Source organism: Macaca mulatta, chromosome 1 (genome assembly GCF_049350105.2).
Source record: "Macaca mulatta isolate MMU2019108-1 chromosome 1, T2T-MMU8v2.0, whole genome shotgun sequence".
Classification (NCBI taxonomy): domain Eukaryota; kingdom Metazoa; phylum Chordata; class Mammalia; order Primates; family Cercopithecidae; genus Macaca; species Macaca mulatta.
In genome coordinates this window covers 218,412,371-218,435,409 of record NC_133406.1, presented here as the reverse complement: position 1 = coordinate 218,435,409, position 23,039 = coordinate 218,412,371, and the positions used below count along the sequence as shown (strand labels likewise).

General features: G+C 57.9%; 1 protein-coding gene across 6 annotated transcripts in view; it reads left to right on the top strand.

The window, feature by feature from the left end:
- Positions 1-22,765, top strand: part of EPHA8 (EPH receptor A8) — a 39,371-nt gene extending 16,606 nt beyond the window's left edge. For all 6 annotated transcript variants that reach the window (XM_077970631.1, XM_077970647.1, XM_077970663.1 and 3 more), the window contains 14 exons: positions 5,489-5,644; positions 7,895-8,230; positions 12,291-12,415; positions 12,489-12,651; positions 14,377-14,470; positions 15,215-15,282; positions 16,457-16,621; positions 16,801-16,986; positions 17,276-17,337; positions 17,956-18,165; positions 19,832-19,981; positions 20,069-20,259; positions 20,472-20,645; positions 20,809-22,765. In XM_077970631.1, the coding sequence (XP_077826757.1) occupies positions 5,489-5,644; positions 7,895-8,230; positions 12,291-12,415; positions 12,489-12,651; positions 14,377-14,470; positions 15,215-15,282; positions 16,457-16,621; positions 16,801-16,986; positions 17,276-17,337; positions 17,956-18,165; positions 19,832-19,981; positions 20,069-20,259; positions 20,472-20,645; positions 20,809-20,923 (2,195 nt within the window). In that variant the 3' untranslated portion in view covers positions 20,924-22,765. The remainder of the gene's footprint in view (positions 1-5,488; positions 5,645-7,894; positions 8,231-12,290; positions 12,416-12,488; positions 12,652-14,376; positions 14,471-15,214; positions 15,283-16,456; positions 16,622-16,800; positions 16,987-17,275; positions 17,338-17,955; positions 18,166-19,831; positions 19,982-20,068; positions 20,260-20,471; positions 20,646-20,808) is intronic.
- Positions 22,766-23,039: the final 274 nt, after the last annotated feature.

Below are 23,039 nucleotides of genomic sequence, written 5' to 3'. Positions count from 1 at the left end.
CAGTTATCCATTCTGCTGAGCATCTACTGTGTCCCGGCATTGGGGGTACAGGTACGGAGAGTCCCTGCCTCTGGGGACTTAGCAGTTTCCTATCCTTACAACAGTCCTCTAAGCTAAGTATTATAGTCCCATTTTACAGATAAGAAAAACTGAGGCCCCTCAACTTAAGTAGCAGAGTAGTGATCTGATCCCAGGTTGCCTGATTCCAGCACCTTCAATGGCTTCCTCTGTGCACAGCGCCCTCTGCGAAGCCCCACTTCCCTCCTCCATGGGGTAGCGTTCGGATGGATGGTTAGTAACTGGTACAGCATAAGTCATAACAATCTGGCTGGTTGGCTGGTGCATATGCACTCAGGGTCGGCCACCATCCCCACCTCTGGATTTAGCCAGCGAGTACAAATACGCCAATCATTTGTCCCGGGTGCACTGAGCCACATTTGTCTGTAGGAAGGAGACCTGCCCTCCTGTCTTTGGGGTCACGACCTCAGTTGGAGGCCTCAGGTAACGCTGCAGTCTTCTTGTGGCAGAGGAAGGAAGCGGAGCCCAGAGAGGGAATGTATCTTGCCCAATTTTCACAGCACATCAGGGGTGGGGCTCTGAGTGGAAACCCCAGGGCCTGAGTGGCAGGACCTCATGGGGGCTGGGAGAGGCCAAGGCCACTCCTATTTCCTGGCGCTGCTGCCACATTAATAACAAATAAAAAGAAATGCCAAAGCGGAGTTAGGGAATTGCAGCATATTTTGAATTTTACATTTAAATCATAATACAACATAATTATGCCAGTTTCAAGATAATTACAGGTTTTATAAAAAATATTAATTCATAGTGCACTGCAGGCAGTGAGATTTGGGAACGGAAAGCCTGTTTTAAGTCGCACAAGGAAAGACATTTCTCAGCCCCGTTGGTGGCTTCTGTAGCTGCATAACTTCATTTGGGAAGGGCAGCACGGGTCCCAAACCAAGGCCCTTCACAAGTGGTAGCCAGGTCCAAGAGCCCCGCCTCGTCCCCCTTTCCACCCCTGGAGAAGCCCTTGACCTCTTTGGAGCTGCCCGGCTCCTTAGTGGATGGCCTGGGGCAAAGGAGGGGCTGGGAACAGAGTGGGGTACTTTTCCTGGGATACTTGAGATGTTATCTGCAAGCTGGGGCTGCCCCTGCCCAGCCTGAGGGAGTCTTCAGGAGATCTGCTGAGGTCCATGGGGCCCCTGCCTGGTTTGAGGACATCCTGATCCCTTTTGGGCAATTCTCTCAGCAAGCAGTTAAGGAGAGGAAGGGCGTGGAGTCAGGGGTCTCAGCTCACCCAGCCCTGACTCCTTGTCCTTCTAGTGACAGGAGCAGGGGTCGAGAGCCTGAGACCCACAGTAGCGGCCAGGCCCCCTTCTACAGCTGCCATCCCTGCCTCGGGTTTTGCCCTCAGAGGTACCCTCAGAAGGTGGCCAGACAGTACTTGATTTTGCAGAAGAAGACACTATAGCCTGGGATAAGGGATCCACCAGGTCACATGGCTCTTTAGAGGTCTTGCTTAGATTGCACTCAGGCCTCAGAGACCCATGGAAAAATGTCAGAGCGATGTGGGGCCCCGTCCAGTTTACCACTGGGGAATTGGAGGCCCAGAGAAGTGAAGTGACTAGCCCAAGGGCACACAGTGAGGGGTGGTTGATAGAATCTCACATCTCCCGACTCCTTGACCAGAGGAAGCTCCCCAAACTCCACAACTCTGGATCTAGTGACCTCCCCACACCAGGCTGTACTTCCCAGCACCCCCCTGCACCCCGGTTCACCCCAGAAAGGGGAAGGACCTCTCAGCGCATCACCCAACAGGGCAGCAGCCCAGAGTCTGAAGTCCTGGTTGCCGTCCTTCCTGTCACCTGGACGCAGAATATAAATCACCCTTCGCGGCCCTAATCATCGTTCTATAAATATCAGAGTCTCATTTCAGAGGGGGAGTGGGAACGGCAAGCTCCTTTGCCTTCCTGATTGTGTTTAAAATCTGATTTAGAATTAATTTCCTTTGGTTGTCCACCGGCGGACACCTTATTTGTCAAATCTCCGGCTCTTTGCGGGGGAGAGCAGAGAGGTGGCCGGGGCCGCAGGCAGCTGCTGGCCTGACAGGCGGCCTGGGCAAGGTGCCCTCGGCAGGGGCAGGAGCCCCTCCTGGCTTGCGGCCCGACACCCGGGCACACGCGGGCTCCGGAAGCACCCCGGGTCGACAGGCAGGGCCGGGCCCCAGCCCAGAGCTGCTCCATCTGTCTCAGCCATTAATTCCCGGCCCAGCCTCCAGGTCTCTGGGCTCCCTGAGGCCTGGTGATTAGTATTCTTATTAAAGATTATTTTATTTTCATTGCGTGGATTAATCTGGCCTTGACACGTTATAGCCATATGGGTATTAGCCGAGCGTGTGAGAACTGCCGACTGGTGAGCCACAGCGGCGCAGCTATCTCTCAGCTCTGGGATGGTGCTGCGAAGACAGGGGGAAAGGCCATAGCTCCAGAGGCTCCCCGGCCTGGCTGCACGGCCTGGCTCTGCTGGGAACCTGGGGCAAGGCACTCAGGCTCCCTGAGCCTCTGTTTCCTCTTCTGTCGAACAATTGTAAGAATTCCAGCTACATCAAATTGTTATAACAACAAGTGCCAGGCACTGCCCTGGCATGAATTTATGTGTCTTCACTCATGTCATCCTTGCCATCTCCCTCTAAGGCGGGTGGAATTATGATCTCCACCTTACAGACGAGGAAACTGACTTCCAGCAACTTGCCCAATGGCACCGAGCTCAGATAAAGGGGGTTAGGCAAGGACAGGAACCCAGGCACTGCTCCCAAGTTTCTGCTCAGGCCTGACAAGGACCAGGTGGGCCCTGGAAAGGGTCAGAGACTTGCAGGACCAGCTGTGGTTCTGGCTTCCCTCAGGCCCCGCATCATGCCATGAGGCTTTGTTTGTCCGTCTCCCAATGCCCTGGAAGCTCCCTAAGAGCAGGCCCAGCTCTTACTTCTCTTGGGTCCATAGTAGAAGCTCAGTAAATTTGGAGAAAGGAATAAATGAGGGAGGGAAGAAGCAAACGGTCTCCGAGGTGTTAATCATTGTGGACTGGATCATTGCAGTGAGGATTACTGTTATTCAGCTCAACAACAGGTTCAACAAATATTTGCTGACAAAATGCAAAGCCCTCTTCTGATGATGCCACCCCCAGTGGCCCCCGGGGCTCAGAAGGAGCCTGAGCCCCAGGCTGTGCCCCAGGACTGAGCCTCCCGGGGGGCTTCTAGGAAGAGGAGGCGAGATCACAGTGTGTCAATCAAGACTCCCCGGGACTCCCAGGTCCCAGCGTTGAGCTCAGCCCTCAGGCAGGCCGGAGCCCTCTGGGGGTCCTTTGGAGGGGAGGGAAAGATGTCACAACACTGGGAGGTATTTTCCTGCACCCTGCAACTTACAAGCCCTTTCTGGCTCTGCAGCCTTCTAGAGTGTGAAGCAACTTCAGGGCATTGCCATTTCTCCTGACTCCAGGTTTTCTCTCAAGTTTGTAGAATTGTACAAATGAACCTGGTTTTAGCTTTTATAATAAAGAGATACGATCAACATCCAGAGAAGAAATGCTCTGCAGTGGCGTGATGTCTTTGTAAATGAAGCTTCTCTCAGGCACTAAGTTTTCCAGAACAGGATCTAGTGGAGAGAGAACCGCAGTGAACTTCCTGGTGGTCCCTGTTGCAAAGGACTTCAGCTCCATGGACGCACCCGGGAGCTGCCTGGCTGGGTGGCATTTGGTCTCCCTGAACCTCTAGGGTTTCTGCCCAGAGCAGGTAGTGGTGGGATCCACTCAATTTGAAAACTCCTGCCTGGAGTTTAATAGCATCTGCCCAGGGCTAGCACTGGACCAGGTTCTGGGACATTGAGATGAATAAGGGAGTCCTACTCTGTTTGCAAGGATCTGCCCACGAGGGCCTCTCAGTCTAGAAAGAGAGTCAGACCCAGACAAGCGAGTACAGCCATAGTGTTGCAGGTGGTGAGGCCAAGCAGGGGCTGCAGGAGCAGGGCAGGGAATGGTCCTTTCTCTCTCTGTGTGTGTGTGTGTGTGTGTGTGTGTGTGTGTGTGTGTGTGTCTAGAGTTCCAGAAGGGACAGTCAAAATTAATCTTAAAAGAGGAGCTCAGTAGGTGGACAAAGGAGAAAAGGCATCGCAGGAAGAGGACACAGCATGTGCAAAGGGCCTGAGGCAGGAATCAGTGAGCTGGGTGTGGGGATCAGCCAGTGCTTTAGTTTGGCCTAAGGATGGGGGTGAGGGGTAGCACTAAAGGAGGCTGCAAGTGGCTTTTGGCCGGGCAGGGAGGGATTTGAACACCAGGTTTCATTGTGTAAGCCCTGGGGAGCCTGTGAGGTGCGAAATAGGCAGTGACTGTCTGAGATGTGCATTTTGGAGTCTCCCTCAACCGAGGGTATCCCCCTCCCTACACAGTGGACTTGTTCTTATTCTTTAGGCCACAACTCAACTATCATCTCCTCCTCTGGGAAGTAGCTCCTCCCACCATTTACCCTTCCTTCTCCTTAGCCCCCTCTTCTCTCCCTCCCTCCTAGCAGTGATCACAGCTGAGAGCCAGTGGCTCTGGTTCACAGCCCCCGGAGCCCAAACAGGCCTGGTCCAGAGTCGCGCTCATGAACAGTGGTTGACTGAAAGCATGATCATGCAGGCAGCTGTGGGGTGGAGGCAGGGCTGGAGGCTGAGTCTGAAGGCTGCTGTGGGTGAGAGATGAGGTAGGGTGTGGCAGAGGCTGGAGAGAGGGTCAGTCCCAGCCACAGTGACAGTGACAGTGACAGCGTGGGCCCGGGAGGGGAGGAGCCTGCACTTCTTGGATAGTCACCCTCCCACAGGGAGCTTGTAAAACAGATCCCCAGGTACTGGCCCTGGCTCTTCTAACTCAGCTGTCTGTGGTGGGGCCAGGAATCTGTATTTTTACAGAGGTGGCTCCGTGTCTGCCCGTGTTTGGGAGCGATGGGTCTTACCACGTGTCCTCGCCTTTCTAGTCGCATTCCCAGCACCCCCATCCCCGGCCGGCTTCCTCATCCCACCCAAGTCACTCCCAGGGCATTTGATCCTCAGCCCCATGGCCCTGGCCCCTAGGCTGGTGTCCCATCTAAGGACCAGTGTCCCATAAAGGACAGAAGGACAGCATCTCCACCCCTAAAGCTGGAGACAAGGCCTGGGGGAGGGATCAGAGGAGGGTGGGAGAATTTGGAGACGCTCGGGGTGGGGCTGACTTGGAGGCTGGGACTCCCATGTCAGGGTCTTCACTTCAGCTCTGCCCTGACTGGCTGTGGAAGACACAGGCCCCATCTGCACTTCAGTTCTGCCACCTGCAAATGAGGGCGGCACTGGGCAGTGCTGAAGGTCTGCACCTCCGTCCCTCTGGGGGACCGCCAGGAAGCTGCGGGCCCCAGTGCGAGCTGTCCCCAAGGCCTGCCAGGGTGGCCCTGCTGGCTCACGTGCAGCCACCTTCTCCTCCACAGCCTGTGAGCTGGGCTTCTACAAGTCAGCCCCTGGGGACCAGCTGTGTGCCCGCTGCCCTCCCCACAGCCACTCCGCAGCTCCAGCCGCCCAAGCCTGCCACTGTGACCTCAGCTACTACCGCGCAGCCCTGGACCCGCCGTCCTCAGCCTGCACCCGTGAGTACCACTCCCAGATGCCAGCACCCTTGAGCCCAAGACTGGGCCGGGCCACTGGTTCTCTGCTGGTGGGCAGGGGCAGGTGGTTCTCTTGGGCTAGAGGTCAGACTGGGGTCGGGGGGTGACTCTGACCCCTCCATGGTGGCCTACACCTCTCTGGGCTCCCTCCTCTGCCACGTGTCACCTACACTGGAGGGCAGAATGGAGCTGGCCTCGCTTCCTTCACCACACTGAGCAGTTTTTGTCATCTTTTGATCTAGCGGCGATGCCGATGTCCTGGGGGCCAGGTGGGCAAGCCAGGGTGCTGGCCTGTGCGGAGAGGGTGAGGGTTAGAGCAGCAACCCCTCCATCACCACCATCTTTGATGAACTTGTTGGAACTACTGAATGCTGAGAGCTGCCTTAAGTGTGTATAGTGTGTGTGCGTCTGTGTGCACACATGGAGTTTGCATGTCTGATTCTGTGTGTGCCCTGGGCCCCCTGCAAGGATTGTGTGGCTGCATGTGTCTGGGCAGCTGCTCTTACAGATGACGCCTGTATCGTGTTTGGATGCCTGCGTGTAAATGTGTGGTGTGTAGTTGAGCTCACATATATAAAGGATTCCTCACATATATTAAGGATTCTTAGGAGGAGGTGTGTGTGTGTGTGTGTGTGTGTGTGTGTGTGTGTGTGTGTGTAGGTGTATGTACATCTGGGTACCTGAAAGGGACTCAGAAGCCCTTGTAAAGCTTGAACGAGGGTGTCTTGTGAGCTCAGCACGTGTGTGTGCGCATGTGCACACCTGGCTCTGTAAGGGTGCCTGTGCCTGGAGAGGGTGTGGCTGCATGTGCACCAGCCCTGCGGACCTGAAGGTATGGGAGGGATTCTGTGCCCATGCCTGCAGGGCCGCGTGACTGTCCTACCTTCTGCTGATGCAGTACCTGGGTTCTCTCCTCTCATCTGTCCTGACGGGCCACTCATACTCCCATTCCAGGCCTGGGGAGGGACCACAGCCTGCTCAGCCCAGCCCAGTTGCCAACCCTGGGCTCTTGTGGTAGGGCAAGAGGCGCTTCAGACTGTTCTGATTTTGCTCTGAATCTACCCAAGCACCGACGCCCATCTCCCCCTCCCATACATCCATCACCACCCAGCCCCAGACTCCCTGCACATGGCAGGCGAGGGCCCAGGTGCATTCATGCCTACATGCTTGTGCACATATACACAGACACACACACCCACCCTCCCTCCACTGCCCTGAAAATGCACTGATCTGTGCATTTTCCCCATGTGGGACCTGTTGGGGCAGAAAAGGTGGCCAGGTGACAGGGTGACAGCGTGGGCTCCTCAGGCAAGGCGAGTCTGGCCCCAGGTCATGGACACTTGCGTGGAGCTGGCTGGACTCTGGTTTCTTTCCACACCCATGGTTCAGTGCCTTTAGGTTCTGGAAAGCTTAAGACTATAAAGGCTGATCTTTTAGTATTCTATACCCTTCAGATGTTAAAATTCTCTTCTCTTCAGATTGTAAGATTCTGATTCCAAGATCTTACAATTCTGTTTTCTGAAGATCTAAGATTCTCTGCCTGGGATTCTGAAAACTAGAATTCTGAGGCCAGGGGCCCCCACAGACCCCCATGCTCTCCTCGCTCAAACCCCCACCCCAGCCCCTCATGCCCCAGCCCCACGTCCTGGTCTGCTCAACCAAGGGGCCACCCCTCTCTCTCCAGAGTCTTTGTGCTGCCCAGACAGAGGCTCCCATGCCCGGGGTTGGGGAGGGGTTGCTTGGTACACACAGCCATGGGGATATACAGTGGGCTTCTGGGGACCTCCACTTAATCCTGCACTGCGTGCTCAGTGGCATTTTATATCAGATCCAGCTCAGAAGGGTCAAGGAATGAATGTGGCTGCAAATGCCTGGGTCACTTACACACGGGGTGGCTGCTATGGGCGCCCCCGGGACTGTGCGTTCTCTCTCCCGCTCTGGGCAAGCACTGGGACGCCCAGACCCTGGGATCACCGTGGTCCTGATGGGCGGGGTGTATGGGGTCCCAGGGTTCTGTGCCCAGACTCTGACATTGTGGTCCCAGTCTGATGGCAGAGACACAAACTCTGCCGTTGGGGAGGCTCCAGAGGATGGAGTAGATGTGACCCTATCCTTAAGGAGCCCTAAATATGGTGGGGAGCCCTTCCCTTGGGGAGTCCCAGGTCTGACGATAGGAAGACAGGACGGCCCAAATAAATAACCACTGCCCCACCTGTCATCCTCTGCCCTCAGGGCCGCCCTCGGCACCAGTGAACCTCATCTCCAGTGTGAATGGGACATCGGTGACTCTGGAGTGGGCCCCTCCCCTGGACCCAGGTGGCCGCAGTGACGTCACCTACAACGCCGTGTGCCGCCGCTGCCCCTGGGCCCTGAGCCGCTGCGAGGCGTGTGGGAGCGGCACCCGCTTTGTGCCCCAGCAGACAAGCCTGGTGCAGGCCAGCCTGCTGGTGGCCAACCTGCTGGCCCACATGAACTACTCCTTCTGGATCGAGGCCGTCAATGGCGTGTCCGACCTGAGCCCCGAGCCCCGCCGGGCCGCCGTGGTCAACATCACCACGAACCAGGCAGGTAGGCGGAGAAGCTCCGGCCCGTAGCTTCCTGGTCCCCCAGCTTCCCCTGCCCCAGGCCCATCCAGGGATCAAAGCTCTGCCGGGACGTGCTGTGGGCCTTCAGGCAAGTGCCTCTCTGGCCCTGCCCTTCTCACCAGGACCCAGAGCTGGAGGCTCTTCATTGCCTTTAGAAAAGTGGAACATGTTCTATCAGTAACAGAAATCCCAAAAGCTCAGAGGGCAGGCTAGTGTGGCTGTCGAAAGCCTAGGTTCCAGAATTTTCCCTCTCTGCGCCTCTGTTTCCTCCCTGGTGCAATGGGAATAATAGTACCTGCCCGAGGTCCTCTCAGGAGGCTTAAATGAGAGGAATGAAATTGCTTAGCCCAGCACCTGGCCCGTGGTAAATGCTCAATAAATGTCATTAAAAAATAAAATCACTCTGATGATCATTTTCCAGAACAGCTGCTACAGCTGCCCCTGGGATAGACTTGGCTTCACTGGCTTGGACCACAGTCATTTATCCATCAGTTTCTGGCCAGCTGGTGGGCAGAATTCACCCCAGAACCTCTTTCTTCCCAAACTCTGGAGGATCCTGCCTGTTAAGTGACAGGCTGGCCCAACAGCCCGCCCAGGGCAGCTTCCTATTACCAGCCACCCTCACCTGTGCCCAGGACCCTGAGGCCCCCACCCACCATCTCCTCCCAAAACCACGCAGCCCTGGCCCCACAGACACTATGCCTACCATGTCACAGAGGAAGAAACTGAGGTCTGGAGAGCCACCCAGGGCCACCTGACATAGGAAGTGGCAGAGGCAGGGCTCAAACCCAGGTCTGTGTCACTCCCAAGTGAAGCAGGTCCCCCCAACTCTGAATCCAGGGAATGCTGTTCCCTGGCGCCAGGGCCTCACCCCTTCAGAAGATTCCCTCATTCTACAGCCCTCCTGGAGCACCCACTAAATGCCAAGCACGGTGCCAGGTGCTGGCAACACAGAGAAAGCGACCTGTGTGCCCCATGGTAGAGCCCAGCCCTTGCCCACCTGTCTCTAGGCACCTGAGGCCCCTGGCAGGCTGGTCCCAATGGAGGGGAGAGCAAGAGAAGCCCACAGCATTCCGGCAGCCTCCAGGAAGCCCCAACATTAAAGAGGAAACTGGACCCTGCCTTGAACCTGCCTTCCCTTCCAGCCACCAGACCGTTTCGCTTCCCCTAAGACCCTCTCTGTCCGCACCTGGCGTATCTGCTTCCTCTCCCCTGTGGGCCTTCTCTGCATCTTTCCTCACCTCTCCACAGAAGTCAGCAGTGCCACATGGCCCCATCCATGGGCGCCCCTCCCCCTTTCATTTCCTCTTCCTGGGAACACTTTTCTCTTGCTCCTGTGTCCCAGCCCACCCCCATTTTCCATCGACCTGTGTGGCCTGTCCCTCTCATTTTTGTAACCCCACCTCCTCTAAATGGCCTCTAAAGGCCACAGGTCCCTGGGAATGTCCTGGGCCCTCCTCTCTTTCCTGTGTGCCCAGATCCATCTTTTCTGGGTGGCTGTTTCAGGGCCCATGACTTTGAATTCCATCTTCGTACTAACAACCCCAACTCGCAGTCACCAGCGCAGACCTCTCCCCTGGGACCCAGCTGCCCTCTCCCGTCTCCATTCGGTTGTGTGAAACACAACCCTGCCCCACCTGCACCTGCCCCGCCCTAGGACGTGGCACCCCCAAACCCAAGCTGTCATCCTTGACTCTCATGCATGTCACATCCATCCGCCTGAAAGCCCCAGGGGCCTCCCTTCAAAATGACCAACTGACTTCCACCCCCCCGAGTCCATGCCTGGACCACCACAGGAGACCCCTCTTGCCTCACCCCCACAAGACATTCTCCACACCACTTCTGAGTGAGCTTTAAAAATAGAAGTGAGGGCTGGGCGTGGTGGCTCACGCCTGTAATCCCAGCATTTTGGGAGGCCAAGGCAGGAGGATCGCTTGAGGCTAGGAGTTTGAGACCAACCTGGCCAACATGGCAAGACCCCATCTCTGCAAAAAACTTTCTTTTTTTGAGACAATGTCTCAATCTGTCGCCCATGCTGGAGTGCAGTGGCACAATCACAGCTCACTGCAGTCTTGGTCTCCGGAGCCCAAGTGATCCTCTCATCTCAGCCTCCCAAGTAGCTGACCAAAGGCACACAGCACCATGACCAGTGATTTTTTTTAATTTATTTTTTTATTTTTTGTAGAGATGGGGTCTCCCTCTATTTCCCAGGCTGATGTGAAACTCCTGGGCTCAAGTGATCCTCCTGCCTCAGCCTCCCACAGTGCTGGGATTACAGGCATGAGCCACCGTGCCCAGCCCCCCAAATTTTGTAAATGAAAATACGTGAGATCAAGCTGTCCTCAAAGCCCTTCACAGCCCAGGCTGAGTGCACATGCAATTCAGACATTCTCATGGCCTGTGGACCCACATGGCTTCGCCCCCGCCTGCCTCTCCAGAGCACCTCTTTCCCTGGCTCACTCTCTTCTGGCCACGATGGCCTCCGGTGCCCCTCGTTGAACACGCTGGGTCTTTCCCTGCTGCTGGGCCATGGCCTGGCTTCTCCTTCGGAATGACTCGCTCTTCCCCTGACATTCCCATGCCTGGCTCCTCTGCCCTGGAAGCTCCCCCGACCATCGCAGCTGAAATGGCCCAGTGCCCTTCCGGGCCCTGCAGACATCTTCTCCATCACAGCACCCCTTCCTACCTTTCCAGCACCAAAAGAACCCCCATTCTCCTGTTTATTGGACGCCCTGTCTCCTTTCCTGGGACAGAAGCTCCTCAAGGGCTGTCTTAGGCACCGCAGTGCTCCCGGCTCCTAGCCCCATGCCCAGCATGTGATAGGCACTAAGGAGTTCTAAAGGATCAAGTGACAGCTCTAAGCAATTGGGGAGGACTGTGCTCAAAGACCACCTGCCCCTCCTGTCTCACCATCGCCACTTCTCTACAACCAGCTTCTCCCTGGAGCACTCCCGCTCTGGGCCCTGGTCTCACTCTGTCCACCCCCATCCTACAGCACCTCCTGCTTTAAGAGACACACCCTGTGTGTCCCTTGCAAACAGTGGCCTCATCAAATCCTCCCCTCCCCCTGGCAGGTGGTGCTCATTAGCTTCACTTTATAGAAGGGGACCTGGCATCCACAGACAGCAAGTGACTCACCCAGGGTCCCAGCCAGCAAGAGGGAGCCGAGTCCCGAACCCACGCCTGGCTCCTGGGCTGGTGGGCTTTCCCCTGGACCACACCCTTCCAGTGCAACTCTGGAGCTGCTGCTTAATTTCTCATGCCAGAATCATCAGCAGCATTTATTGGGCACCTACTCTGTGCAGTGCCTGCCCTCAGGGAGCTCCGAGTTATGCTGGGGATGCCCAGACATGAGGGAAGACTTAGTCACGTAGGGTAGAGAGTCAGAACTCGGAGTGAGCAGAGGGGAGGAGGAGGCCTGAGGGCTGGAGGGGCAGGAAGGACAGCGCAGTTCCCTCTGGCTGTGGCTGTGGCTGTGTCTGACGCCTCCTAGCAGGCTCCCCACAGGGCTGACCGCACCTGAGCCAGGAGGGAGGGATGCATGAAGAAAGGCATGGGTGACTCCATCAAGGAGGGAGGGATGGATGGGCAACCAAGTGTGAATAGCTGGGGCTCAGCTCACCCCCTTCCCTCCGCGTCCAGAGTTGTCCCAGCTACGCCCTCCAAACCCAGGCAGTAAGGGGCCCGTTCCTCCATGCTACACTTCTTTTGCCTGACCTTTCGTCCTTTCTCAAGCACTCCCAAGCAGCTGGCCCATGCCAGGCCCTGGGCTGGAGAGCGAGACTCAACCCGCTCCTTGGCCAAGCCAACCCTAGCATCCCAGACCATGCCAGGCCACACCAACCCCAGGGCACTGACCCCAAGTGGCCACCAGTGATTTGTTGGGAGAACTGGAGGGTGCTGGCTGTCCTGGGGCTGGGGCAGGACCGTCAGGAAGCTGAGCAGGGCTGGAACCAGGATCCCCGGGTGGAGCCTGGGAAGGGGTGGGAGAGAGGCCACCCCTTGTCTCCCATCTGCCCATCTGATGGGATTGGCCGCCCCAGCCCCGTCCCAGGTGGTGGTGATCCGGCAAGAGCGGGCAGGGCAGACCAGCGTCTCGCTACTGTGGCAGGAGCCTGAGCAGCCCAACGGCATCATCCTGGAGTATGAGATCAAGTACTACGAGAAGGTACCACGGGCAGGACTGAGCGGGCGGGGCTGGGCCATCCGGGCAGGGCCCACTGACCACCGTCCCGTGGCAGGACAAGGAGATGCAGAGCTACTCCACCCTCAAGGCCGTCACCACCAGAGCCACCGTCTCCGGCCTCAAGCCAGGCACGCGCTATGTGTTCCAGGTCCGAGCCCGCACCTCAGCAGGCTGTGGCCGCTTCAGCCAGGCCATGGAGGTGGAGACTGGGAAACCCCGTGAGTGCAGGGAGGGGGCGGGTGTGGGCGTGGAGCAGCTCAGGCGCCAGGACCCTGGGGTAGAGGGGTGGCCGAGAAGAGAGCTAGTGCGGGCTGAGCTGGTGCCAATGCAGGGTTTCTGCTCTCCTTGCCCTACCAAGTGGTGTTGTGGGAGTTTTTTTGTTTAATTGAGACAGTTTCACTCTGCCACCCAGGCTGGAGTGCAGTGGCGCAATCTCAGCTTGTTGCAGCCTCCACCTCCTGAGTAGGGTTCAAGGGATTCTTCTACCTCAGCCTCCACAGTAGCTGGAATTACAGGTTTGAGCCAACACACCCGACTACTTTTTTTTTTTTTAGACGGAGTCTTGCTCTGTCACCCAGGCTAGAGTGCAGTGGTGTGATCTCGACTCACTGCAACCACCACCTCCCAGGTTCAAGCAATTCTCCTGCCTCTGCCTCCTGAGTAGCTGGGACTACAGGCGCTCCCCCACCATGCCCAGCTAATTTTTGTATTTTTAGTAGAGACGGGGTTTCACCATCTTGGCCAGGCTGGTCTCGAACGCCTGACCTTGTGATCCACCCACCTCAGCCTCCCAAAGTGCTGGGATTACAGGCGTGAGCCACCGCTGCCAGCCTAATTTTTTGTGTATTTAATAGAAATGGGGTTTCACCATGTTGACCAGGCTGGTGTTGAACTCCTGACCTCAGGTGATCCACCCGCCTTGGCCTCCCAAAGTGCTGGGATTACAGGCATGAGCCACTGCACCCGGCCTCTGTCGGCATTTTCGCAGATGAAAAACCAAGGCTCAGAGAAGGACAGTTGCTCGCCTAAGGCGGCAGAGATGGTGACAGCCCCGCACACACAATGGCTGGTACTGAGATCTGGGTCTCAGTATCAGGGTCTGGGACCAGCAGCATTGGTCTCACCTGGGGACTTACTAAAAATGCGAATTCCCAGTCCTCACCCCAGCCCTTCAGAAACCCTGTGGGTGGAGCCTAGCCATCTGGGTTTTAACAAGCCCTTGGTGATCCCCAGACACTGTCACATTTGGGACCCTCTGGCTTCGACGCTGTCCCTTTCACTCTCCTGCCCCAATCTCCAGCCTGAGTCAGGGTCTCCTGTATGTGCACCCACCGCGTGCTGGAGCTAGGACAGAGATAGCAACCGCCCACCTGGCACTCGCTGGGCGTCTGAGTGCCTCCGGTGCTCGTAGGCCTGGCACCCCCTCGAGACCACCCAGATGGGAATCCTGAGCCCTCCATCCTATGTACTGTGTGGCCTCAAGTCATTTCCTTGAGTTCTCTGCGCCTCAGCTTTCCATCTGAAAACTGAAGATAATGCTGGGGTCTCCCTGGAAGGGATGTGGGGAGGGTTTACTGAGGCTTGAAGGTACAGCTCTCAGCACACTCCGTGTTGTCACTGTCAGGATAACAGGAAGGACAGGCGTTTATTGGCTCAGAGGACACACGAGTCTTCCCCGGTCCCACAGCCCCAAGAAGCAGCGGCACCAGCATTAGGAAGCCGGGGCATCCAGGTCTCGGGAGCTTGAAGAGGAAGCTTAGGAGAGGGTGGGGTGGGAGCAGAGGAGGAGCTGGCCTGCGCCCTGACTCTGGGCTGGCTCCTGGCTAAGGAGGCTCCCCACTGGCCCCAGGGTCCCAGCCAGGCAGGCTCAGAGGACTGCCAGACCCCTAGGCCCAAGGCCAAGGCTGAGAGCCTGGTCCCCCAACCCTGGCTTTCCCCTGCAGGGCCCCGCTATGACACCAGGACCATTGTCTGGATCTGCCTGACTCTCATCACGGGCCTGGTGGTGCTTCTGCTCCTGCTTATCTGCAAGAAGAGGTGGGTGGTCTGGCCCAGCCACACCCAGCCCCTCCTCTCAAGCGCTGTACCTCCTGCCTGCCCGCAGCCCCACCGAGCCGGTGGTCCCCGTGTGCCTGGGGCTGGCTCACTTACAAATACATCACCTCATTTAACCTAATGACATGCCAGTGATGTAGAGATTCTGACCTCACTTTGCAGATGAGTAAATTGGGGATCAGAGAGGCTAGGCTTCTTGCCAGAATCACACAGTTGATAAATGCCAGAGCTAGGACACGAGCCTAGGTCTGTCAAACTCAAGCCTGTACTCTCAGTTACTTTGTCCTCTCCACTCCATTTTGGAGGGAGGTAGAGACAGGATAGTGTGTGGGCTTGGGGTCCCAGACAATGAGGATCATCTAATTGATGGAGAAATGGTGACCCAGGGAAGGGAAGGGGCTGGCCAAGGTCACCCAGTGTCGTTGGCCACAGAAGCCTCATCTTCCAATGCCCCACCAACGGTGGTTTCATATAACATTGGGCTGACAGCGTCGTAGACTTTGCCAAGAGGGTCAGGTGGACTCGAGGGCATTTTGAGGATCGCACAGTGCTTGTGACCGTCACGGCTGTCATAGTCTAGTTTCCCCTGCAGACTTTGTAAGGAGCAGGAGCTGACCTGTCAGGGGAAGGGCATGAAGACAGAAGCCATGACTCGTCCCCTGGTTGGGGTCAGGTCCTGGGCTAGGGATGGCCTGGCCTCAGGCAGGGCGGTGCCCTCCTCTGCAGGCACTGTGGCTACAGCAAGGCCTTCCAGGACTCGGACGAGGAGAAGATGCACTATCAGAATGGACAGGGTGAGTGCAGGGGCCCAGAGGTCTGGGGTAGAGGGAAGGCCACAGGGAGACCCAGTGCTGGACTGGGGGTGGCACAGATGGGAAGGAGGAAGGTGCCCAGTGGAAAGACCAGAGCCTGAGAGACAGACTCCAGGATGTCACAGAGACCTGGTGTCCCAGAGGGCAGCGCCGTTCATGCCTCTTGGACTCTCAGACTACATTCAGGATGCTAGAGATCCTCTCCCCAGGGAAGGGCACACATTTGTATATGATTTCAGAGTGGGAGTTCATATACTCTTTGACAATGAACCCCTACTACGGAGAGATTTTCAGGATCCTGTAGAGATCCCAGACAATAAGGCGAATCTGGGGACGCCTCCCTCCATGCCCCACTCCTGTGCCTATGGTAGACATTAGCATCAAGCATGGTGCCAGTTCCCACCAGGCCTGGGTGCAGCCTCAGACTCCTCCTTAACTACTTTTTATATTTATTTATATATATATGTATGTATGTATTTATTTATTTATTCTGAGATGGAGTCTCACTCTGTCACCCAGGCTGGAGTGCAGTGGCTCAATCTCAGCTGCACTGGAGTGCAGTGGCTCAATCTCACTGCAACCTCTGCCTCCAGAGTTCAAGTGATTCTTCTGCCTCAGCCTCCCAAGTAGCTGGGATTACAAGCGTGCACCAACACTCACTGCTAATTTTTGTATTTTTAGTAGAGACGAGGTTTCACCATGTTGGCCAGGCTGGTCTTGAACTCCTGACCTCAAGTGATCCACCTGCCTCAGCCTCCCAAAGTGCTGGGATTACAGGCGTGAGTGAACCAACGCGCCTGGCCAGAAACTATTTTCAATGAATCAAAGTTGACCCTTGTGGCAAAAACTTACTTTTGCTACATCCCTACTCCAGAACAATTGAGAAAGATCTCAAGGACTGTAAAAGTGACCCCAGAAAATGACAGACATGCCCAGAACCCTCTGGAGACTCCACAGCCCCGTAGAAACCCCGGAGCGACTCCAGACACCCCGCTTTCACGTGGGAAGTACTTATGGGGTGCGTGTTGTTTTCTAGCACATCCAGAGATTCCCAGAGACACCCCTTACTCCACCCAGACCCATCCCAGGCCCAGGGACTGCTGGGAGGGAAAAATCCCTCCTGGGACCTACTGAAGGGCCTCCTCCCGCCCCTCAGCACCCCCACCTGTCTTCCTACCCCTGCATCACCCCCCGGGAAAGCTCCCAGAGCCCCAGTTCTACGCGGAACCCCACACCTACGAGGAGCCGGGCCGGGCCGGCCGCAGTTTCACCCGGGAGATCGAGGCCTCTAGGATCCACATCGAGAAAATCATCGGCTCTGGTGAGTCTCTGGGGTTGTGAGGGCAGGGACAGCACGGGGCAAGGTGGGGGTACCCAGGGCAGAGGAAGCGTGTGACCCAAGGGTCTGGCAGGCCCAGGGGGCACAAGGGCCTGGGAGCCTGGGGGAGTCTGAGGGTCCCACTGCCCCCCCTCCCCACCTGCCCCTCTCGGGGCCTGCAGGAGAGTCCGGGGAAGTCTGCTATGGGAGGCTGCAGGTGCCAGGGCAGCGGGATGTGCCCGTGGCCATCAAGGCCCTCAAAGCCGGCTACACGGAGAGACAGCGGCGGGACTTCCTGAGTGAGGCGTCCATCATGGGGCAATTCGACCACCCCAACATTATCCGCCTCGAGGGTGTCGTCACCCGCGGTAGGTGCCAGGCAAGGACAGCCTCCCCCTGCAGTGCCCCTCCTGCCTGGACAGGCCTCTGGGTCCATCCCCTCATCCATCCTGCTCTGCCCCACCTGACCCTGTCCTCTCGGTTCAGGTCCCCAAATGACTCGGGGTGCCCAGAGCCTGGGACCCCAGTGGAAATCCAAGGCACCCTGGGGCTTCCAGTGCTGGCACAGGTCCTGGGAGGGCAGTATGCTCCTGGGGTCTCTGATCAGCAGCCCTGAGCCCCAACCAAGAGCCACCCTCTCCCCACTGCCCGCCCCAGGCCGCCTGGCAATGATCGTGACGGAGTACATGGAGAACGGCTCTCTGGACGCCTTCCTGAGGGTGCGTGTCCCACGTCTGCCTCTTGCATGGGCTTGGGGAGGGAGGCCCAGTCTGGGTTTTGGGAGCTAGTGCAAAGCCCTCTAAGCCTCCTCCCTGGCTTGGACACCACAGGCCGGGGAGTGGGAGGCAGGTATAGGGAGGAGGTCTTCGAGGTCAGCCAGTCAAACTGCCTTTCGGCCCCCATTGCATGAAAGTCCCTCTGCTCCACGGGGTCCTGCTGCCCCTCACGCAGGCTGAGGGAGGTGCCTCTGTAGGAATCCAGGCCCCACCCAGCTGGGGGACATGCTGGCTGTGGTGGAGACGGCGGGATTCCCAGCTCCTGCCCTGCAGTTTCTTTGCTGGGTGCTCTTAGGCACAGAGCTTAACCTCTCTGGGCCTCCATCTCTCGTTCCACAAAATGGGTAAGCTGTCATTGCTGCCCCACCTACCTCGCAGGGTTGCTGTGAGGGCAAATGAGACCAGGAGAATAACCCTTAACTGCAAGGTGCTTCAGAAGCATGGAGCAATTGGTAAATTGCAAAGCGCCATCTAGAGCATCCTACAGATGGGCGGGGTTCCTGTTCACGGACCAGGCGTCTCACTGGGCCTTCCTGAAGCCCAAGCCGTGTCCCCCTGCAGACCCACGATGGGCAATTCACCATCATGCAGCTGGTGGGCATGCTCAGAGGAGTGGGTGCCGGCATGCGCTACCTCTCAGACCTGGGCTACGTCCACCGAGACCTGGCCGCCCGCAACGTCCTGGTTGACAGCAACCTGGTCTGCAAGGTGTCTGACTTCGGACTCTCACGGGTGCTAGAGGACGACCCGGATGCTGCCTACACCACCACGGTGCGTCGCCCACACTCCTTCTGGCTAGACTGGGGAGTGGGGAGGTGGCGCCGGTGGCACCCAGGGCCCGACAATTCTGCTGCAAGTAGTTGAATGAAGTTGGCAGTTTCGGGGTGGCCCTCAACCTGGGGCACATCCTGTTTCTCCTCTTCACGCCAGTGCCTTCATCTGGGAAATGGGAACAGCCTTGCCTGCCTTTCCTCTGTCACCAGGTGGCCAGGGGAGACCCCAGGGCTGGTCCCCATGGTCGCTCACTCACCAGGAGACTTGAGGAGGATTGGAATCTCCCCGAATTGTACCCAGACTCCACATCTGTCTCTAAAGTTTGCCTAAAACCCAGCTGTTTTCAAACGTGTTCCATGGGGATTTGGACCTCTCTAGAGGTGCTTTAGGGGTGGCCTTAAAGGCAGGAGCTGAGTGCACAGGGGTCAGTTTCCACCCTGCCCCAACAGGAGCCCTCCCTTAGCCTCTGTCCCACAGCCTCTGAGTAAGGTTTCCCATGGAGAAGGATCCTGTGACAACAAAAGAAAGAAGGAAGGAAGGAAGGAGGGAGTGGAGAGAGGGAGGGAGCAAGGAAGGAGGGAGCAAAGGGAGAGAAGAAGGGAGGGAGTAGGGGAGGAAAGAAAGGAGGGAGAAGGAGGAAGGAAGAAGGGAAGGAGGAGGAAAGGAGGGAGAGAAGGAGGGAAAGAAAGGAGAGAGGGAGGAAGGAGGAGGCAAAGGAGGGAAGGAAGGAAGGTGGAAAGGAAGAAAGGAGGAAAGGAAGGGAAGGGGAGGGGAGTGTGGAGAGGAGGGGAGGGGAAAGGGGAGCGAAAGGAAGGGAGGGAGGGAATGACAAAGGGAGTGGGGGAGGAAGGAAGGGAGGGAGAGAGGGAGGGAGGGAGGAAGGAAGGAAATGAAGGAGAGAAGGAGGGATGGAGGAAAGGAAGGAGGGAAGGGAAAGAAGGAGGGAGGGAGTGGGGGAGGAAGGAAGGAAGTGGGGGAGACAGGGAGGAAGGAAGGAAGGAGAGAAGGAGGACGGAATGAGGGAAGGAGAGAAGGAAGCAAGGAGGGAGGAAGGAGAGAAGGAGGGAGGCAGGAAGGAAGGAAAGAAGGAGGGAAGGGAGGGAGGAAGGCGGGAGGGAAAGAAGAAAGGAGGGAAGGAAGGACAGAAGGAGGGAGGAAGGAAGGAGGGAAGGAAGAAAGGGAGGAGGAAAGGAAGGAAGGGAGGAGGAAAGGAAGGAAGGGAGGAGGAAAAGAAGGAAGGGAGGAGGAAAAGAAGGGAGGAAGGAAGAGAGGAAGGAAGGGAGGAGGAAAAGAAGGAAGGGAGGAGGAAAAGAAGGGAGGAAGGAAGAAGGGAGGAAGGAAGGAAGGAGAAAGGAGAAGGAAGTGGGGGAAGAGAAGGAAGAGGAAGAGTTGGAAAACGACTAGGCTGTGGCCCCTGAGCCCCCTTGGTTTGTGACTGGTACTGGCTGAGCACCTGCTCGTGCCAGGCATCTCACTCCTTCCTTCGTCTTCACAGCAGCTCTTGAGGGGCCTCCCTCAGGACAGGTGCTCTGGGAAGGTGGGGGCTGTGTTGTCCCTCTGGACTGGGAAACAGAACCCCAGTGTTTAGCTCTCTGACTCAGAGGGCTCGGGGGACACCTTGCCAGGCCTGGGCAGCCCCTCGACTCTTGTGTGTCCATCGCAGGGCGGGAAGATCCCCATCCGCTGGACAGCCCCAGAGGCCATCGCCTTCCGCACCTTCTCCTCGGCCAGCGACGTGTGGAGCTTCGGTGTGGTCATGTGGGAGGTGCTGGCCTACGGGGAGCGGCCCTACTGGAACATGACCAACCGGGATGTGAGTACAGGGCCCTGGCGGGGCCGCAGGCGGTGAAGACTTGGGGTGCCAGGAGGGACGGCTGAGCCCAGCGCTGATCCCCCGCAGGTCATCAGCTCCGTGGAGGAGGGGTACCGCCTGCCCGCACCCATGGGCTGCCCCCGCGCCCTGCACCAGCTCATGCTTGACTGCTGGCACAAGGACCGGGCGCAGCGGCCTCGCTTCTCCCAGATTGTCAGTGTCCTCGACGCGCTGATCCGCAGCCCGGAGAGTCTCAGGGCCACCGCCACTGTCAGCAGGTGCCTCGTGCCCACCCCAGCTCCTCGAGGCCCAGCTGCCTCCCATTATTGCCCCAGATCTGTCCCTGGGACAGTTTGGCCCTGACATCTGGACCAGGCCCAGCCTGGGCCCCCGGCCCCTGCCCTTCCTGACCCCTTCCTCAGCCTGCCTCTTCTCGGGGGTCCAACCTCCCGAACCCCCTGGCCACTTACCAAGGGCCCCTGTGCCTTAGGTGCCCACCCCCTGCCTTCGCCCGGAGCTGCTTTGACCTCCGAGGGGGCAGCGGTGGCGGCGGGGGCCTCACTGTGGGGGACTGGCTGGACTCCATCCGCATGGGCCGGTACCGAGACCACTTCGCTGCGGGCGGCTACTCCTCTCTGGGCATGGTGCTACGCATGAACGCCCAGTGAGTGATGGGTGGGGCTGGGGGCCCATGCGTGTGGGGGCAGGGGCGGGGACCCAGAGGCAGGGCCGCCGGGGAGGCTACAGGTCCAGATCCATGGCCCTGGCTGCATGCACGGCTCCCAGCCTCCCAGGCCCAGCTGGCCAGCAGCACCCTTCCTTCACAGAGACGTGCGTGCCCTGGGCATCACCCTCATGGGTCACCAGAAGAAGATCCTGGGCAGCATTCAGACCATGCGGGCCCAGCTGACCAGCACCCAGGGGCCCCGCCGGCACCTCTGATGCACAGCCAGCAAGGCCCAGGTGGCCACCAAACACTCCGCAGGTCATGCCAGCGGCAGAGGACGTGCGGGGCTGGCAGCAGGCAGGGCGGCCCCAGGCCTCTGCCCTCCTCTCGGGCGCTAGGGGGGCTGAAGGCTCCGCCACAGGACCTGGAGTTATCAGGGGTCAGGTGCCTGGGAAGGGGCCTTTGGTGACCACCCTGGCCAGGACACCCGTCCCCCAGGGCAGGTGCCTTCTCTTTTCCGGAGCCTGGGGCCTCCACGCCACAGAGTCCAACAGGGACGTCACTCGCCTCCCTCTGTGTGTGTGTGTGTGTGGTGGGGGGTGATCTCACAAGGTCAGGGGATCCTGAGTGAACAATGTGTGATCATGTGTGTCCACCCCTTCGGGTCTCAGCATGGACGTATGCATGTTATGAGCATGTGCGTATCTGTTAAGCCTGGAGGCACATGTGGGTGATGGTGGATGACGTGTCATGAATGAGGAGATGTGTGAGCAGGTGTGTGACACCACCAGGTCCAGCACCCACGGGGACGGGGGAGAGGCACACCCCTACATCCCCGCACACCTGGAGGCTGGAGCCAGGGGCCACTTCTGAACTGCACCAGCACCAGGCCCACCCTCATCTCTGCCTGGGTGAGCCCACCCTGGCTGTATCTCAGGTCTGGGTCCTCCCTCTAGACGAGGAGGCCACCTGCAGCCTCCACCCAGCTCCCACTGCTGCTTCAACAGGAAAACAGGGTTCCTGGCCAGTCCCAGTGGCCGCCTTCATGGAGGCATCATGGCAGAGCACATGAGACGCCCTCAGCTGGGCTTGGCTGCCCGGCCAGGGCCAGGGGCTCAGCAGCCCCCTCTAGCCTCTGATGCCTTCCCTCCACGGCCCAGGTCTCCTCACTCAAAGTCCCTTCGCTAACCTTTCACTGCCCAGCCCTGACACCTCCCCCTTGTCCCCCAGGCCTAGGATCAGGGACCAGAGGATCCTAGCTTCTCAGCCCCCAGCCCAGCCCTTTCTGTAGCATATGGGGAGACTGAGGCCTGGAGAGAGGGGTGATGCCCCGTCCCAGGTTGCACCGCAGCCAAGTGGCAGAGTCAGGGCTCCTGCCTCCGGCCAAGGCTCTTGTCCCCATACACCATCCCACATGGGCGCTGGGGGTGGAGGTGCCCTGGAAGCCCCGCCCCCTCACACTGACCTCCCCCTTACGGCCCACCAGGGTATGTAAATATCTCTTTTCTACCATGTCAGAATATTTTTTCCTCACTCCTGACAATGCAAAAATGGTCTTCAAAGCACATAAAAAGCACCCAGGGTGATAAAGCCCCAACCCGGAGGCCATTGGCAGACAGGGTAGCAGGAACCCCACTGTGTGCCCCCTGCCAGCCCCAGAGGGAGGGGCGAGCCCAGTTCCCCAGCCCTGCCCCCCCCCCCATAGCCAACACAGCTATCCCGCGGGGACACCAGCACTGAGCCCCCTCTCCCTCCTGCAATAATTCGGGGAGTCTCAGCCCCATCCAGGTGCCGCGGCCAGCTCTCTACACCTCTATATATTATATTACTATATAGCCGAGCTGTTCTTCCTTCCTATGGAAGTCGGAAACATGGTCAGAACACGATCTGGGGCGGGGGGAATCCTGTCTTCTTCCCCACCCCCACCCCACTCTTACCCGGTTTCTGGGCTCTGGATCCTCACAGTCATGGAGGCACCATGGGCCTGGCACTTGCAAAAGTGTGGCCCCTGACTCTAGCGTGGGGTCCCTCTCAGGGTCCTAGGGACCTGCCTCTATGTGGTCTCCATCCTGACTCTTGAAATTACCCACAATGAGAATAAATTCTGCCTCATCTTTGCCTGTGTCCCCCATTTTTCCCCCATCTCTACAAGCTTGACATCTCCTGTTGGGGAAGGGCCAACCTCATACTGAGCACCTACTTTTTGCATCCCATTCATTTTTCTCCCCTCTGGTTTTCTCATCCGTCGGGGGAGGTAGGATTAGTGCATGCATTGTATATACGGGGAAGCTAAGTCCTGGTTCAGCCAACCTGCCTAAAGCCAAAGGACAGACCGGGGGATGAATCAGAACCTAGATTTGTCACACCCCAAATCCCAGGCTCAGCTAGGAA